The 16,422-nt window shown below is 38.9% G+C and overlaps 1 protein-coding gene across 1 annotated transcript; it reads right to left on the reverse strand.

The window, feature by feature from the left end:
* Positions 1-2,272: 2,272 nt before the first annotated feature.
* On the reverse strand, positions 2,273-16,161 carry mmp9 (matrix metallopeptidase 9). The gene is made up of 13 exons (XM_043710164.2): positions 16,004-16,161; positions 13,755-13,984; positions 13,374-13,522; positions 12,388-12,528; positions 11,916-12,089; positions 10,406-10,579; positions 9,238-9,411; positions 8,281-8,436; positions 7,985-8,171; positions 7,243-7,379; positions 6,151-6,307; positions 5,315-5,412; positions 2,273-3,758 (listed from the first exon to the last, which is right to left on the reverse strand). Exons 1-13 carry the CDS (start codon positions 16,127-16,129, stop codon positions 3,652-3,654), a joined length of 2,010 nt encoding a protein of 669 aa, XP_043566099.1. The 5' UTR covers positions 16,130-16,161; the 3' UTR covers positions 2,273-3,651.
* Between the last annotated feature and the right edge of the window lie 261 nt (positions 16,162-16,422).

Here is a 16,422-nt window from a genome sequence, read left to right on the forward strand (position 1 = left end):
GATTCAATGAACATGACTTTAGCTTGCCACTGCAAGGAGCCTCTGTGTTGATCAACAACAAACAGCATGGGGCACTGCTACACCACCGTTTTGATGAGGGCAGATGCTGGAAGTTGTAGCCAGGAAGAAAAGTTTCAATAAGGTGAAATTTGTCATTATGATTTGGTTAGACTTCAGTTAAGGGCATGATGAGAATACAATCATTCACAACAACTTAATTTGTTAAAGTAATATGGTGTTCATTGTGAGATGTAGGTGTCTGTGGCAAGGACAGCATTTGTTGACCATCACAAATTCTCCTTGAACTGAATTGTTTGCAAGACCATTCCAGAGGACAGAAGAGAGTCAAACGATTTGTTGTGGATCTGGAGCTGTAGGCCAGAGTGGTAGGGATGGCAGATTTCCTTCCCTAAATGGGATTAACGAACCATAAAGATTTTGATGTATCAATCAATGTTAGTTTCACAATCACCATTATTGAGACTGGCTTTTTAATTTTTGGATTCTAATGATTCAATTTAAAATCCACCATTACAGAATTTGAACTGCTATCCCCTAAGCACCTCTGGAATATTGACCTAATGGTACTACAAAGTTCACAAGTGAACAAACATTCTGTCTGAGGGATGGTAAGATAAGTCTGTCAGGACAGCAGTGAGATGAAGAAGTTGGATGTGAAGATAAATGGTAAGATTATTCCCCACAGTGTTCACAGGAAAGGAACTTTGACATGTAAATTGGATGGGGCATTTGGAATGTTGCTCATAATGAACCAGTGCCTTCATGAGGCTTTTGGAGAATACCAAGAGACGCACAGATGATAGCTCTAGCCTGGAGCGTGGAAAAACAAAAAGACAATTGAGAAGTCATGGAAGGTTGGGGTGTGAACTGGGAGGGCTGGTTTCCTGACATTGGTGAAGTGAAAGGAGGATTGACAATGGAAGAGGTGAGAGGTAGGGAGGTAAAGAGGGAAAAAGAGCGAAAGTAAAAATCAAATGACGCGTTTGGGTTTGGAGCAGCAGTCAAAATGTTCACTCATATTCACTGAGACAGAACTGACGTTATAGACCTGCTTACATAAATGTTGATACATTAAAAAATATTATAGGATGCAGAAAATATGATATAGTTGATAATGGGAAAGAAGATTGAATGAGCTTCTAGTCTAGAAACCTGATCACTCCCATTTCTCTGTTCTATTTCCATAGCTTTATAAATTTGTGGCCCCAAGGTCCCATCTAATTTCTTTCTGAAAGCATTGATTGGCTCTGTTTGCACCATCCCTATAGACAGCGAGTTCCATCGCATCACCACTCACTGAATGAAACTTTTTACCTGTATTCATTCCACTTTAGAAGAATGAGAGGCGATCTTATTGAAATCTATAAGATTTTTCAGGTACTGACAAGATACATGCAAAGAGATTATTTTGCCTTGTAAGGGGTCACCCAATTTAAGCCAGAGATGAGGAGGAATTTCTTTTCTCAGAGGATAGTAAATCTGTGGAATTTGTTACTGCAGAGGACAATGGAGATTTGATCATTAAGTATATTCAAGGCTGAGCTAGACATATTTTTAATCAGTAAGGGAATCAAGGGTTATAGGGTAAAGACAGGAAAGTGGATCTGAGGATTATTTGATCAGCTATGATCTCACTGTATGGTGGAGCAGCCATGGTGAATGGCCAACTCTTGTTCCTACATCTTTTGATCTTATGGTCTTACATTGTCCCCCAGTCCACCTCACCACAACTGCATCTCTGGCATTAAATGGGTGTCTCATTGCCCTTGTATCTCCAGCTAATGAGAACAATCTTTCTTTGTCTATATCATTTAAATCTGTTCACCCTGCAAATCGTGTTCATCTGTATCAAATCTTCCCTCCGTCTCCTGTGATCCATGGAGAACAACCTCAGCATCTTTGAATTAATCTTGAAGCTAAACCTTATCTTTCTCAGATCCATTCTGATAATTCTGCTCTGCATCTTCTCGAGGCCCCTCACATTCTTCCTAAAATGTGGTGAATATTACACCTGGGATTTTCTGCTGGACGTGAAGACAAACTTCAAACAAATCTATCCAAATAACAATCTCTAAAGATCTGACATCTGACCTGTTTCCTTCCATTGGCACCTTTTGCAGACTTATTAGCCAGGAAGGCTGATGTAGTAATGATATTTAATGTGGTTAAGGTAGGAGGGTCAGTTTTGCAGGAAAGCACTAATGTGACCAATATGCACCACAGTTCACACACAATCATCAAGAAAACCATATTATGAGATGCAACAAGCAGTTTATTAGAAGTTAAGCATTCAAACTGAAAATAATTTATATCAATTACAATGTTTAAACTTTAAATTAATTAATATAAAAATGCATTGGAAATGTTGAGTGGAAATTCTTTTGCATACCAAGGGATGTTATACGCAGTATGGCAAGAGAAACTCCAAACCAACTATCAGCACCATTTGAATATAATAACTAAATCATCTCAATGGACATATGGGTATTTTAATAACACTATTGTGGTAAAGCAAAGCTACATTAGTAACTCCAGAAACAATAAATGAAAAGTCTTATTTTGTAATGACCTGACTATTGTGTGTTGAGATGGTAATCAGTGATGAGAGATCAATATCAAAATGTTCACATTTTCCAATCTAATAGTCAATGCAATTTGTACAAAGGCCTCTTCTCAAGTTCACTGCAATCATGGCAAACCAGTGAATATCAAGCTATTTTGATAGCCGATGTTACAATGTGTTTGCCTGCTATTTGATAGCATAATCAGCAGGAGTGACAATGGTTGTTAACACACCAATGAAGGATCAGTGAGATACACAAACAGCATGATCGACATTACAATGCAACTGTCCATTATACCGATCAACAGCTGGACACTACATCGCTAAACATCCTAGGAAAATCTATCCAAAAACTGTTCCCAAGTAGAAAAAATAAACATAGAAATTAGAATAAATAATTAATCTTGTATATGATATAAACATTATCTGTACTCGCAGTAAACAATACAAATAACAGTTGTCATTGGGACACCGCCTTTCGCACGATCTTTAAAAAAAGACACATTTGAGTCTTCTTCACTCTGTTGTGGTCAATCTTATTATAGCTGATAGTGGAATAAGCAAATGTGTTCCAGTGACAAGTGGAGCACACCCTCCTTTATGTCTCGTATGGATTTGCATCTGCTTCACATTTATGCCTTACACGGAATGTCACAATAACGTGCTTTAACATTAGTTGCAAGTAGAATGAAAATAACAAATCAAGTTCCAGACTTAGATTGTCCAGCAGGCATTTTGACTCAGCCTGAGTGAAAATTCATGCAATCAAAGCTGTTAATATATTTATCTCTTACAAGTGATGAATTTAAAAAAATACTGTTGGTTGTTGTCTAATCCTTTAACCAGTTGCAGAGTGAAGGTAACTGGGTTTTATAATTTCACCCTTTCTCCTTGGCAAAATATTTTGCACAGATGTTTTATCCTTCAAGAACAAACTCAGTAACATGGAAAGCAAATGTAAACTGAAGGATTACACTGTGATCCTAGAATGTGACAGAATAATGTAAACACAATATATTAAACAACAATTCTTCCTCGAGATAATGCTGCTCCTGAGGTTGAAAGTTTTATTCTTTACAATTCAGAATGTTACTTTTGATGAAGCCGACAAAAGTGACCCGATAATACATGTCCATTTTCCAGAAGTATTTATCTCGCAGGAAGTAGGTGTTCACTGAAGAGAATGGATTGGAAAGTTGATAAATTATCTCATAAAAACAAAGTTTACATTGTGTGTGTCTATGATTTGCTGTTAACTGTCTCCACATGAATGAATTCCATGATCAGAAATTGGGCAGGGCCTTTAATGTTAATTCTTTAACTAGCTCTCTACTTTGACTAAGCTCAAAAAGTACAGGAGCAGTGAATTTATCTAATAACCTAATGACTGTAGAGCCCTATACATGTAATAGTTTCATGATGTACTATGCCAAGGCACAATCATTCATAATATTATAAGATTTGTCTCTATATAGCTAACAGCCTGTACTATACAGCAACAATGGATAGGGGTGACATCAAAGGGTAGTATTATATGGAGCAAGGAGTAGCCTTAGAATTGCCCGTGAAAGGTTAGCAAGGTTTTAGATACAGAGAGAAGGTTTACCAGGATTACATCAGCACTGAGAGACTTCATTTCCTGAGGTGCTCAAATTTAGGTGGTCTTTCAATAGTGTAAATAACGAGAACTTGGTCTTTTTTGGGGAAGGGTCAGTAACAAGACAACACAGACATAAGATAATTGCAAAGGGGGAGAGGAGATTAGGACACAATTTAATATGTAGCAAATCTTGATTTGCAGTGTCTGCCAGAAAGAGCATTTGAAACAGATTTAATAGTAAATTTGAAAAGGAATTGGATATATACTTCAACAAAGAAAAGACAAAGTACAGCGTTTTGGGAAAGAGTTTGGGAATGGGTCTAATTGGATGTATCATTTAAAGAGATAGCGCAGGCACAATGGAGAGAATGGTCTCCTTATGTGCTGCAAGATTTGAAAATAATGTCACTTGAAAATGAATATAATTACTTTTCATTACATCTTAGCTATTCTTCTAAGTCAAATTGCACATTAGAGCAAGCATTTGTTGAGGGAGCTCAGGAGCTTTTTGCCTTTCTACTATGCCGTCAGATGGGCAGCATAGACAGTTAAAATGAATATTCCCATATTTACAGTAACACCAAACTTCCAATCTCAGTGCTTTGAGTTGGAATTTATCCATCAATGAGAGAGGAGCAATAAGGTAGCCTTTGCTAATCCCCCTGATCTCTTGCATCCAGGCAACAGAGGCCAAAATGAATAACCAACGCAACTGAAACTGAGTTATCTTAAAATTCATGGGCAGGATTGCAAGGGTCTATATGGCTCGCAGATTAACTTGGACACAAGATAATCAGTTACTCAAAATAGAAACCTACTTTGGACCTTCATGATCCAGTGGTAGTTATATATTTATTGTTAAAACAAGGACACCCAGAACTAAGATCAAGAGGATTTATAGCAATTTCAAAAATTCCTACAACAGATGCTGTAACATGTCTCTGGAGAACACATTCAATTGGTACTATGCTGTCACTAATGTCTACAGTGTTTGAGTACAAAATTAAACTGCACTTCTTGTATGTATTACATGCGACTTCTTTTGTGATTGACAAATTCAGCCAAATAAAAGGGTTAGATTGTACAATGCTATTTGGCATTCAAAACTGTAACAAATCTGATTAACTTACTTTTGTGCATGAAGACAATATCAGCATCAACAGGAACGTGCCGGAATCTGTCATAAATTTGACTGATCTTATCAACTTTCTGTGTTGCCATATCGAGCCTGAATGGCAAATCAAAAATACTCCAATAAGTTCATTGCACAGTTCCATTCATACATGCCATAAATTTTAAGTACAATTTGCAATTTACTCAAAACAAACTTATGCAGAAATAATACATTAGACTCATGTCCTCCAGAATTGAAACCACACATTACTGGTTGTCGACGACAACAGCTTTTCTGCTGCTCTTGCAAATCTCTTATGTTAGTTCCAAGTTGCAAATATCTTTACATCTAAATTAATTCAGAACATTCCATTGTTTACAATATTTGCCTTTTCTCACATTGAACAAAGTGGTAAGGACTTACGAGTAAATCATAAAAGGTAAAGAGATAGATATATAGTTTACAATATTAATTACAGCATAGATTAGATTACTTACAGTGTGGAAACAGGCCCTTCAGCCCAACATCGACCTGCAACCCACCCATTCCCCTACATTTACCCAACACTAAGGGCAATTTAGCATGGCCAATTCACCTGACCTTTGGATTGTGGGAGGAAACCAGAGCACCCAGAGGAAACCCACGCAGACACGGGGAGAACATGCAAACTCCACACAGTCATCTGAGTCGGGAATTGAACCCGGGTCTCTGGCGCTGTGAGGCAGCAGTGCTAACCACTGTGCCACCGTGCTGTCCACATCTTGCACTTGTTTAGTACATCTAATAAAGAAAAAAGAATTATACTTGGTTGAAGTTTGCCTAAATTCATAATTCTAATCACATTCTGCTCACCTCCAAACTTTCTGTCCACCAAGTAGTTGTACTTTGTTTAGACCCTTCCCAACTGCACCAACTATCCGTTCAACATTGGTATCAATACCCAGTTTGCTGATGTCCTTGGGATAGCCTGGTTCAAGACTAGTGCCAGAAAATACCCAGTATGATCTCCCTGTGGGCATAAGTAAAAATGAACATTTTAGTTTCTGTTGGTTACATTCTTTAGGAACAGTTTAAAGTTATTTAGCCTAGAAATGACTATCAGCAATGAATGAACGAAAGCAACATTTGCATAACATTCCTCGATCTGCTTCTTAAGTGCGGTATCAAACCATTTAAAATAAACAAACTAATGACTGCATTAGAAGTGTAAACGGAGGCATCAATTATTCATTTGGTAAAATTGCAAACAGCAAAATTTAGACGAATATGTTTCACTGAAAAAATGAATTTCTTGCAAGCAAATTGAATGAGCAGTGATTGATAAGTGGACAAGAATTGAGACAACACTTAAGTAGAGATTCAGTATGGCATGGGGATGTAGCCATTTTTCATTGATAAGTAGTGATTTAAAAAAAAGTGGTGGTCAGTGCAAGAAACAGCGTCCTTACATGATCTGGCCTACGTATGACTCCAGCTTCACAGCATTGTGGTTGTCTCTCACTGCCCTCGGGGCAATTAAGAATAGGCAAAAATGCTGGCCTGGCCAACAATGCTCACATCCCATGCATTTATAAAACTAACAGCTCGTACTCAAATCTTGGAAGGAATACTATAGATTTCATATATGTCTGTACATGTGAGGTAACCTTAAAAACCGAAATGTTGTTGTGACTGAACTAACCCAGACACTGGCTTTGTTTTGGAACATTCGCTGGTCAATGGTTACCAAGAGTTCTATTTTTCTGCCATATTCAATGTGAAATCTATTCACACTTATTTATGAAAAGCTAAGCTCTTAACTTGCACCAAGTTTTTAAAACTAAATAAAAGAATGGTTCATCTGCACTCTTGATCTTTTACACGAAGCTTGCCTCAGAATTTGTTAATCGTATAGCTAAAATAGTATAGCCTGAGAACCATACTTAGTCAATAATTCAGACAAACCTGAGAAAATGTAGATACTATTTGTCCTTTTATCTTCAAAGGCAGCATCAATTTTGGAAGGAGCTTTTGGCCACAGCTTTGCAATTGGAATTGGTCCATTGATGACTTTCTTTGCTAATGCAAATTTCCAGACATATCTAGAAAATGTAAAAATAAGATCAGATGGAATAATACCCAACAGATACCCAGGTATTTCCCATTGTATCTTGGGAGAGGGCATTTTGGACTTGGGAGGAATGCATTGGCACTTCACCACAATATTGCCAGAGTTCCAAGGGTTAATTTATGGAGCCTATAAAGTATTTCCTTGAATAGGGAAAACTATTTGAATTTTTTAGAATTTTGGAAGAATTACTTGAAAAGTAGGAGATACTTGGTAAAGAGTCTAGGATAGGAATTATAATATCTAAAACTTAAAGCCTGCTCATTCAGGTGTGAAATTACACAAAAGACAGTGAAGTTTGAAATCCACCTATAAAATCACGCACTAGCTCAGTTCATGATATCGGTGATGACAGATTTTTGTAAGTAGGGGACTAAGATATGTAGAGTGAAGGTGGATGAATGAAGTTACAATATAGATAAAATGATCATATTTTCATTGAAGGGAAGAATAGACTGAAAGGCCTCTTTTTGTTCCTTTGTTCCATGACCTCTCTCTGAGATCCATGTCACATAAAAATGCATGTTCTTTCTGCTTTCATATATTTGAAAGTGATGGATTGAAGTTACCATTACTCACCCATTTTTGAAAAAATGAAGCGTCTTCTTTATGCTCGCAACTGCATCATAAGTATCCACTTTGCAGACATCTGCACCTGGCTTGATTGTGGTGGTAGTGGTTGTGGCAGCGGTGGTGGTAGTCGGCACAGATGTTGAGATGGGTGCCTTTGATGTAGGGATGGTTGATGTTGGGCCAAATTTTCGTCCTGTATTCAGAACAAGGTCATGTGAGCATGTTTGTTTACTACCTGCAATATCTTCATTAAAAGGCCTTGAGCAACTGTCTTTTAGGATGAAACAATAAACTGGTCGTACCATAGAGATGCTGAATTCCTGCAACATCATCATCGGATAGCCTGAAGTTTTCTTTGTATTTGTACATCGGGTACATCAGAGCATCTTCGACACTGGAATGATCTAGTCCCAGGGCATGTCCAAACTCATGAGCTGCCACTAAAAAGATGCTGTACCCTACATAAGAACAAACATCAATTGGTCATTCATCTAAATACAACTTTGTCATGTGACTCTCATTCTGAAAAAAAAGTCAACTGACAGAAACATGAACATATAAACATCAAGAAATTCATGACCAAAACTGATCACTGGGTTCAACCTGACTGGTTCCAGTGTAACTAACACGTGTTGATTCTATAATTCCAAGGATGATACCATTGCTTGATCACATTATCTGAGTGGCCATTTTGCATTAGGTGACCCTTACCAGTGATTGTTGTCACACCTTTTAGATATAGGTAAGACAAACACACCTAAAACCAATCCACTTAGCATCATAGAGATGTAAAGCATGGAATCAGATCCTTTGGTCCAACTTGTTCATGCCAACCAGATATCCGAAATTAATCTAGTCCCATTTGCCAGCATTTGACCCATATCCCTCTTAATCCTTTCTATTCATATACCCATCCAGGTCCCTTTTAAATGTTAGTTATACCGAGTCTTCTCATCTAAAATCAACATACAAGCATATTTCAGCAAGAAGTAGTGGATGACGACCAGAGGCTGAACCTGGCTCATTTGTTCTCTGGTTCATTCAAAGAGTCACTGGTTTTGAAACCTTAACTCTGCTTTCTTGCACAGATGCTGCAAGAGCTATTGAGTTTTACCAGTGATTTTTCTTTAAGACAGTTACAGTTGGGAATCAACAGTTCAATGACTTGAATCAGAAATGGTATGTTTGCTTTGAGTACCAACGAACAGTGATGCAAAAGTAAACAAATATTGGCAAAAGATGGAAAAGTTGACAGTTACCAGCATTCGGGCAGAAACCCCACTTTTTGTCTTCATCAAAGTTACTGGTGGTTGCACACCAGAGCTGCCCATCTGATCTGCCGTCAGTGGTGCAAGCATCATATGTTTTTCCAAAGAATGTGAAAGGGAATGAACACAAATCTCCATCAGAATTTCCAGCAATCACAGCATTAACTGTAAGAAAAACATTTTGCACCATGAGAGAAGGTCAGTATTAATCCATAATAGTACAGGTACCTCAAAAAGCACTAGCTCAGTAGGACAAAAATGTGAACAAATGAAAAGGGATTTAAATCACATTGCAGCAAAAAAACAAATTGCCCGGGGACACATGAATATTTGGAATGATCTTCCAGAAAGATAATGGAGCCAAAAAGTTCAAAAAAACAAAAATCCAGTGGACATTAGGGTAGACAAGATGAAATAGTGTAGGGGCAGCACTGATGGGCTAGGAAACAACTTCTTAGCCCTGAACTTTATTTCTAATGTCTTTGCTCCTCAGAGATTTCATTGCAAGAAAAATAAAATTTTGGACTCATTTCAGAATCTGAGGACACCAATTTAAGTGGAAAATGACACTTTTAGGTAGTGAGTGGCTAGGATCTGGATTGCACTGACTGTGTGTGCAGTGGATGCAATTTCATTCGTGGGTTTCAAAAGGAAATTGGATAAGCAACTGAAGGGCAAAACATAACTGCAGGCCACCAGGAAAAGGTGGACGAGTGAAATCAGCTGAGTTGCGATTGTGGAGAGCTGGCAGTGACACAAGCATTGGAAGGGCTTTTTTTCCATGCTAAAACCATACTAAATAATTCTATCACAGTCTGTATCATTTGTTAAAGTTCTCTCCAGTTTTCACTCCATCTCCTGGTAGACGCTGACCCCACACTGAAGAGACATTCCAAAGGAATCAGCACTTTCTAGTGCCTAAATCAAGTGACACTTTCTTATGTATAATTCTAGACAATGAATGCCACTGGTTATTTGACCATTGCAGCAGCACAAACTACTGACTCACTCAGTCTCTAGAAAAAAAACTCATTTCCAAAGCAAATCTGCTATTTTGTTCGTTTCTCAGTCAAATTAAAACCCCAAGCTCTCTCTACCATTCTATCTGACAAAACGGACTATTGATTATTGACAAAGTTTTCTAACTATGAATCAATACCTGGATTGGGGCAGAAACCATATTTTTTATCCACATCAAAATTGCTGGTAGTGGCACACCATTTGTAGCGATCATCACGGCCATCAGTTGTGCACTGGTCATAACTCTTTCCATTAAATATAAAGGGGAACACGCACGGTGAATTGTCACTGTTACCACTAAACGTGTATATCCCTGGACAAAAATTAAGAGAAAATAGAAATTTAAGTAAAACGGCAATGTACAAAGTGTAATTCTGATACTATTAAGCTTTATGAAGCTCTGACATGAAAAAGAACAGTAGCTTTGGAATCCTATATGTAATAAGGGTAATATCCTTTTGGTTAAATAATGACGCAAATTTTGTGTTGGTCCAGGAGTTCAAGATTCACTTCACCTTCCGAGTTTCCTTTTGAAGTCCCTTCTACTGGTATCAATGATCTCTGATGCATCCAACCACATGCATGGACTCTACAGCAGGTGGAAAAAAGTGTGGTGCTGGAAAAGCACAGCTGGTCAGGCAGCATCCAAGGAGCAGGAGAGTCCATGTTTCGAGCACCAACTCTTCCTGATGAAGAGCTTGTACTCGAAATGTCGACTCTCCTGCTCCTCAGATGCTGCCTGACCGGCTGTGCTTTTCCAGCATCACACTTTTCAACCCTGATCGCCAGCATCTACAGTCGTCACTTCTACAGCAGATGGCTCAGTGCAGTGATCAGAAATTGTTCTTCAGTTAGTCCTCCAGCCTTTATAATTCCTCTGAAATTATTGATAAGCTCCTTGGCTGTCTCCTGGGTGTGATCAGGTTTTCAGCAATGAACTAGGGGATATCAGAGATTAAAAGATTTACTGAAACCTGAAAGCCTTAGGTACTTACCTTCTCTGTAACAGCTCAATAGATTTTATTTGGCTGTTTCAAATATTCAACCACATCTTACAATGGTCAGTGGTTTATTTCTGCCTGTTGTATAAGGGAATAAGGGTATGAAAAGGATAAGACAGAGTAGCGCCTTAAACATCACATACCAAAATGATGTCATGTACCTTAGGACCTTGGACAAGTAAGGCAGAACATCCAGTCCACCATGTAGTCTCTGTAGCACTGTCTAATGTAGCCGGTGGCTTCTTGTTCAATACAAGAGCTTCTTTTAGTTAGACCAGTAAATGGTTTTCTTTACTGCACAAAACCAAAAGGCTTTGTAGTTTCCTGCACTTAAAGAGGATGGGGACAGCAACACTACACCATGGTGAGATGCAGGCCTGGGTTCACCCGCAAATTCAACATGGTGAGCACGACAGCCTATATAATACTGATGTTGGTGCATGTAAATTCCTGGAGCTGAAAATGAGTTTTTAGTTTTTCAACACTGTGTAGTACTCTTAACATTTCAACAGTTGTAAGTTTGACCTCACACCAGGTGAAACTGCCTTGATAACAATTGGAACAGAAGTTTGAATCGAAAACTGAGGCAAGTAAACCGTTAACTATACCACACATTAGAAAGGAGTCCGCAAGGTCAAAATTACTCACGTTCATTTGGGCAGAACCCATATTTCTGGTCTTTGTCAAAATCTGCAGTTGTGGCACACCAAATATATCCATCGTCTCTCCCATCTGTGGTACAGGTCTTGTATGTTTTCCCATCGAATGTAAACGGAAAGTGGCAGAAAGCTCCATCAGCATTGCCAAAACGGGTTTTAACAGCTACAAGGAAGAAGTTTAAAATGTTAGGACGAGAAATGGAGGAGAAAGAGTTCCAACACCCCCTCAGTATGTGAACATTCCTGATTGCTACAGTGTTAACACACAGGACAGGAGGTTCATAATATTCAAAAATCAGTGGAAAATTATTTGCGGAGTCATTGCATTTTAGAAAAGCAATAGAAGGCCATTCAGCCCCTCGAGTCTGTTCTGCCAATCTGGATCTTGGATACTCATCTAGCTTAACACCATTTTTTTCTGTGCTATCCCCACATTCCTTGGTGTCATTAATGTTTGTTACCTGCACCATCCCCCAAGGTCCAGAACTCATCCTCATCGAAATGTGCATCACCATGCAGGCTGCCATAGACATTGTTGCCTGGTGGATAGGCATGTGCCAAGAGACCATTGTATCCATCAAATGGATATGCATCTCCGTGCCCTTGAATTGAAACACAAAAAATATAATTGTGAATAGAGATATAGAAATTCATAAGTTCCTTCAACAAGCATTGAGTGAAACAGCTGGAAAACAACTTAGCAATATTTCAGCTGGTATTCAAATATCTAATCAATTAAAAACTATTTAGGTTGCTTAACTTGGACTGAGGAAGAAAACATAAACATTTTAGATAATTTGCCTATGTTGACATAATATGATAAGGGCACATGACATCTTGTGCTCCAGACTAGTAATCTTACAGGGAGAAAGTGAGGACTGCAGATGCTGGAGCAATCGGAGTCAAAAAGGGTGATGCTGGAAAAGAACAGCAGGTCAGAGAGCATCCGAGGAGCAGGAGAGTTTTGGGCATTAGCTCTTCATCAGGAATGTGATTCCCGAAACGTTGACTCTCCTGCTCCTCAGAATGTGCCTGACATGCTGTGCCTTTCCAGTGCCTTTTCTACCCTTAGTAATCTTATAACCTGGACACAACTGGAGCCATGAACATGAATTCAAATCCTTCTAGGGCAGCAAAGGAACCTAAACGTAATTAAGGGCTATTAAGAATGGTGGCAATTCCAGATGATTTTGAACACTCATCTGGTTCATTAGCTTTTCTGGGGGGGAGGAAGAAAATCTGTTGCTTTACCAAGGCCAAATAAACTCCAAGATCCACAGCAAAGTGGGTGATTTTTAACTGCCCTCTGAAATAGCCTAGCAGGGTTAGATTTAGATATTAAATTCTGCCCTTTTCAGTGTTGTCCACATTCCATGAATGATTATGTAAAATCTGATGGAATACTGGAACATTAACACTTGAGATGCTATTGTGTTTGTCTACTTACATTCTCTGCCAAATCGAATCATGATGTCTGCTTCGCCGCTGTAGATTTGAGTGAATGTCAATGGAGTGATGTCACTCCACAATTTAAAGGCACGAACAAATGCGTCATCAACAACAGATGGGTCCAAGTCGGGGGTGTAGACTGTAACTCTGTTTGGGGAAAATATGACACCATTAAATGAAATGCTAAGTTAGCAGCAAAACAACATAACACATCAAGGGGCATGGGGACAAAGTGGGAATATTTCATTAGATAGAAGGTCAGTCATGATCATATTGAATGGTGAGCAACCTTTAAGAACCAATTGGCCCAGTCCTGTTTCTAGTTTCCATGTTTTAGTCCAGCTTCTTCAGTTTAAGCAACTCCGTATTCTGTGTTTACCTGTAAGTTAAATCAGTGTGGTCCCATTTCTCGTCATCAAATGTTTTGTAGTTCAGCACATCAGGAACACCACATCGAGGCCGCTTCATGGCAGTGAGTGTACCCTTATCCAGTTTTCCTGTTTCAGGCAAGCCCAAGGTTTTCTGCATTTTTAATATGGCTGGTTGGAGACTGATCAATGCATTGCCTGTGTTTTTTAAATTCAGGTACCCAAACCTCTTCAAGTAATCCTGTAAAATAATAAGACCCATAAGGTTAAAGTGATTTCAATAGTAGCAATGCTATTGGAGTAAGCATTAATATGGAATGCTACTAACTCTGTTGAACATCAAACACTAGAGTCATATCCTGCTTCTTTTTTCATTTACTAGTATTCTTCTTAGCCTCCTTTCTTGAAGGAACAGCTTTTATTGCCACACACGCATGTTCAAGGCATGCACAGACTTATGCATACTTTCAAGCAAAATTTTCAACATAATAACCAAGAATTGGAATATTTTTTAATGTCTCTCTTCTTGAGTTTAAGGTTATTGAGTCCAACTGTAGCACTTCCTCTTGCCAGTCTAATTTGAACTTTCTTGATCAGTATATGTCAGCACAACACCTGACAATCCACATATCAGCTCCACCAACTGGGGAAGTGTGATAGAAATTAAATTACTTTTATCCCATTGAAGATCGTACCAGTGCTACTGTGTGCTGGTATAATGTCTTTCTGGTGACTGGGCTACACAAAGCTAAGCAGGTTAAACTTCAAGTTACAGTCAATTGTGCACAACCCATGTGGAAGAATCTAATTGTGTCCAGACAAGTCTTAACAATATGATATAAATAGTTTTATATTTTGTTCACAGGACACCTCAGCTGAGGTTTTGAACAAGTCTCCTGAAATGCACAGCTTTTGCCACTTTAAGAGTGCTTATTATGGTTTAAATAAATCTGAAAATATTTGGCTAAGTAAGAAAAAATTACTGTTCAAATTATTAATTTAACTGGGGAAGAAAATTCTTATTTGGAGCTAAAACATTCAATTAACAAATTATGTAATGATGTTGCAATTGCTGGAATGACTAACTATGATACAATCTGTCACACAGCATAATTCGTGGACCTGATTGAAGAATCTTGTGTGAACCTCTGTTTTTCTACATTAACCACTAGATTTTTCAGCTTTAACTAATTCATACAATCAAACAGCTGAGTATAATCCACCCATAAGCATCCTCCAGAACATTTTTGTTGTCGTTCCTCTCCAGGTGCTATTTCAGCTGGGATTTTAAATAAACATAATGCTCTTATTGAGATTTAGCTCTGGGAGGCGGGGAACAATAACTGAGATCACATCCACATCTGAACCCCTGTACTGGGGCTTTTCCAAAAAGCAAGCTGCAATCAGTAAGAGAAATCTAGCCAGAGTTAGGGCTGCTGAGGCCCATTGTATACTCAACTGCTACTTAGATGAGATTAACTAAGTTAGTAAGGACTGGGGCCAAAGCAGAATTTCATTTTTACTTGACTGGCTGGAGACTGCTGTGACAACTCTATGTTCACATGACTTGATTGCAGAGCTGTCTTCATTGTGAACACCCTCACTTTCATTCAGATAATTCTTGATAAAACATCACTGTTAGGACCCAATGAACAAGCTCATGGGGAGCATAAATACTGTCATAAACCCAATCTGTGGAATGGTCATTTGCTGTACTTCACATTCAGTCTAATTCTACGAAAATTACTTTAAAACGTTTCTGATTGCAAGAGAACTAAATAATTATCAGTTCAGTTGATATCAGGAGTTCTTCTGCCTTCCTGGTAGCACAGCAATGCCAACAAATCCAGACACTGACAAACCATTTCCCTGCTTCAAATTGCTTTGGCTCCTCTTCCATTTTGGAGCAATGTCGGACCCTTCTTTTACTTATCTCGGGCTTTTTGATGTGTCTGGGACAATGGATTTTGCACAACATTTAACACTTTTTCGCAACATTTCAACAACCTTTCATGGGCTATGAAACCCTATCTGTCACTTCAGTTATTTGGGGCAGTCTGACAGACGGGTGAGCCCACCCCACGATGGACCTCGGATGAAGTTGCCACAGGGGTCATTTCCTTGCCTACTCTTCTGCACATCTCCAGCGTCTCCTGTTTTTTCTTTAAACATCTAGAAACCCTGGATTTTCTTCTTAACTCCGGCAAAGCCACAGCTCCTAATGATATTAGCTAAAGATTGAATCACGCCGGTATCTTACCATCGCCAACTCGGTGTCGGTCACATTCTGTTCCCCAGGGAATGTCACCAATGGGGGAGCCATCGGCGCAGTAAAGGAGCTGTGCGCCAGTAAGGCAACACTCAGCGCAACTCTGATCAGCATCATGTTGGGAGTACAGCAAAGCGCAGCTCGAGATGTCTGACTCTCGGGATGCTTCTGTTCTCCGGTGCTGAAGAACGGATTATTTATACACACACAGAGCTACTGACATCAGAGCCATGACTCAGATCAAATCAAAACAGAATGATTAATGGGCTTCCTTGGTGAGGAAACCGGGCTCTGGGCCAAGGGAATGAACGTTCAAAACATTTTTTTGAATATTCTTGCAACATTTGAATTAATTATTTATACCCCCCCCCCCCCAATGACTAAAAAGAGCCACCTCTTGCCGCAGCCAA

Source organism: Chiloscyllium plagiosum, unplaced genomic scaffold, assembly GCF_037043375.1.
Source record: "Chiloscyllium plagiosum isolate Xiang-an unplaced genomic scaffold, Cpla_swu_hap1 HiC_scaffold_15, whole genome shotgun sequence".
Lineage (NCBI taxonomy): Eukaryota > Metazoa > Chordata > Chondrichthyes > Orectolobiformes > Hemiscylliidae > Chiloscyllium > Chiloscyllium plagiosum.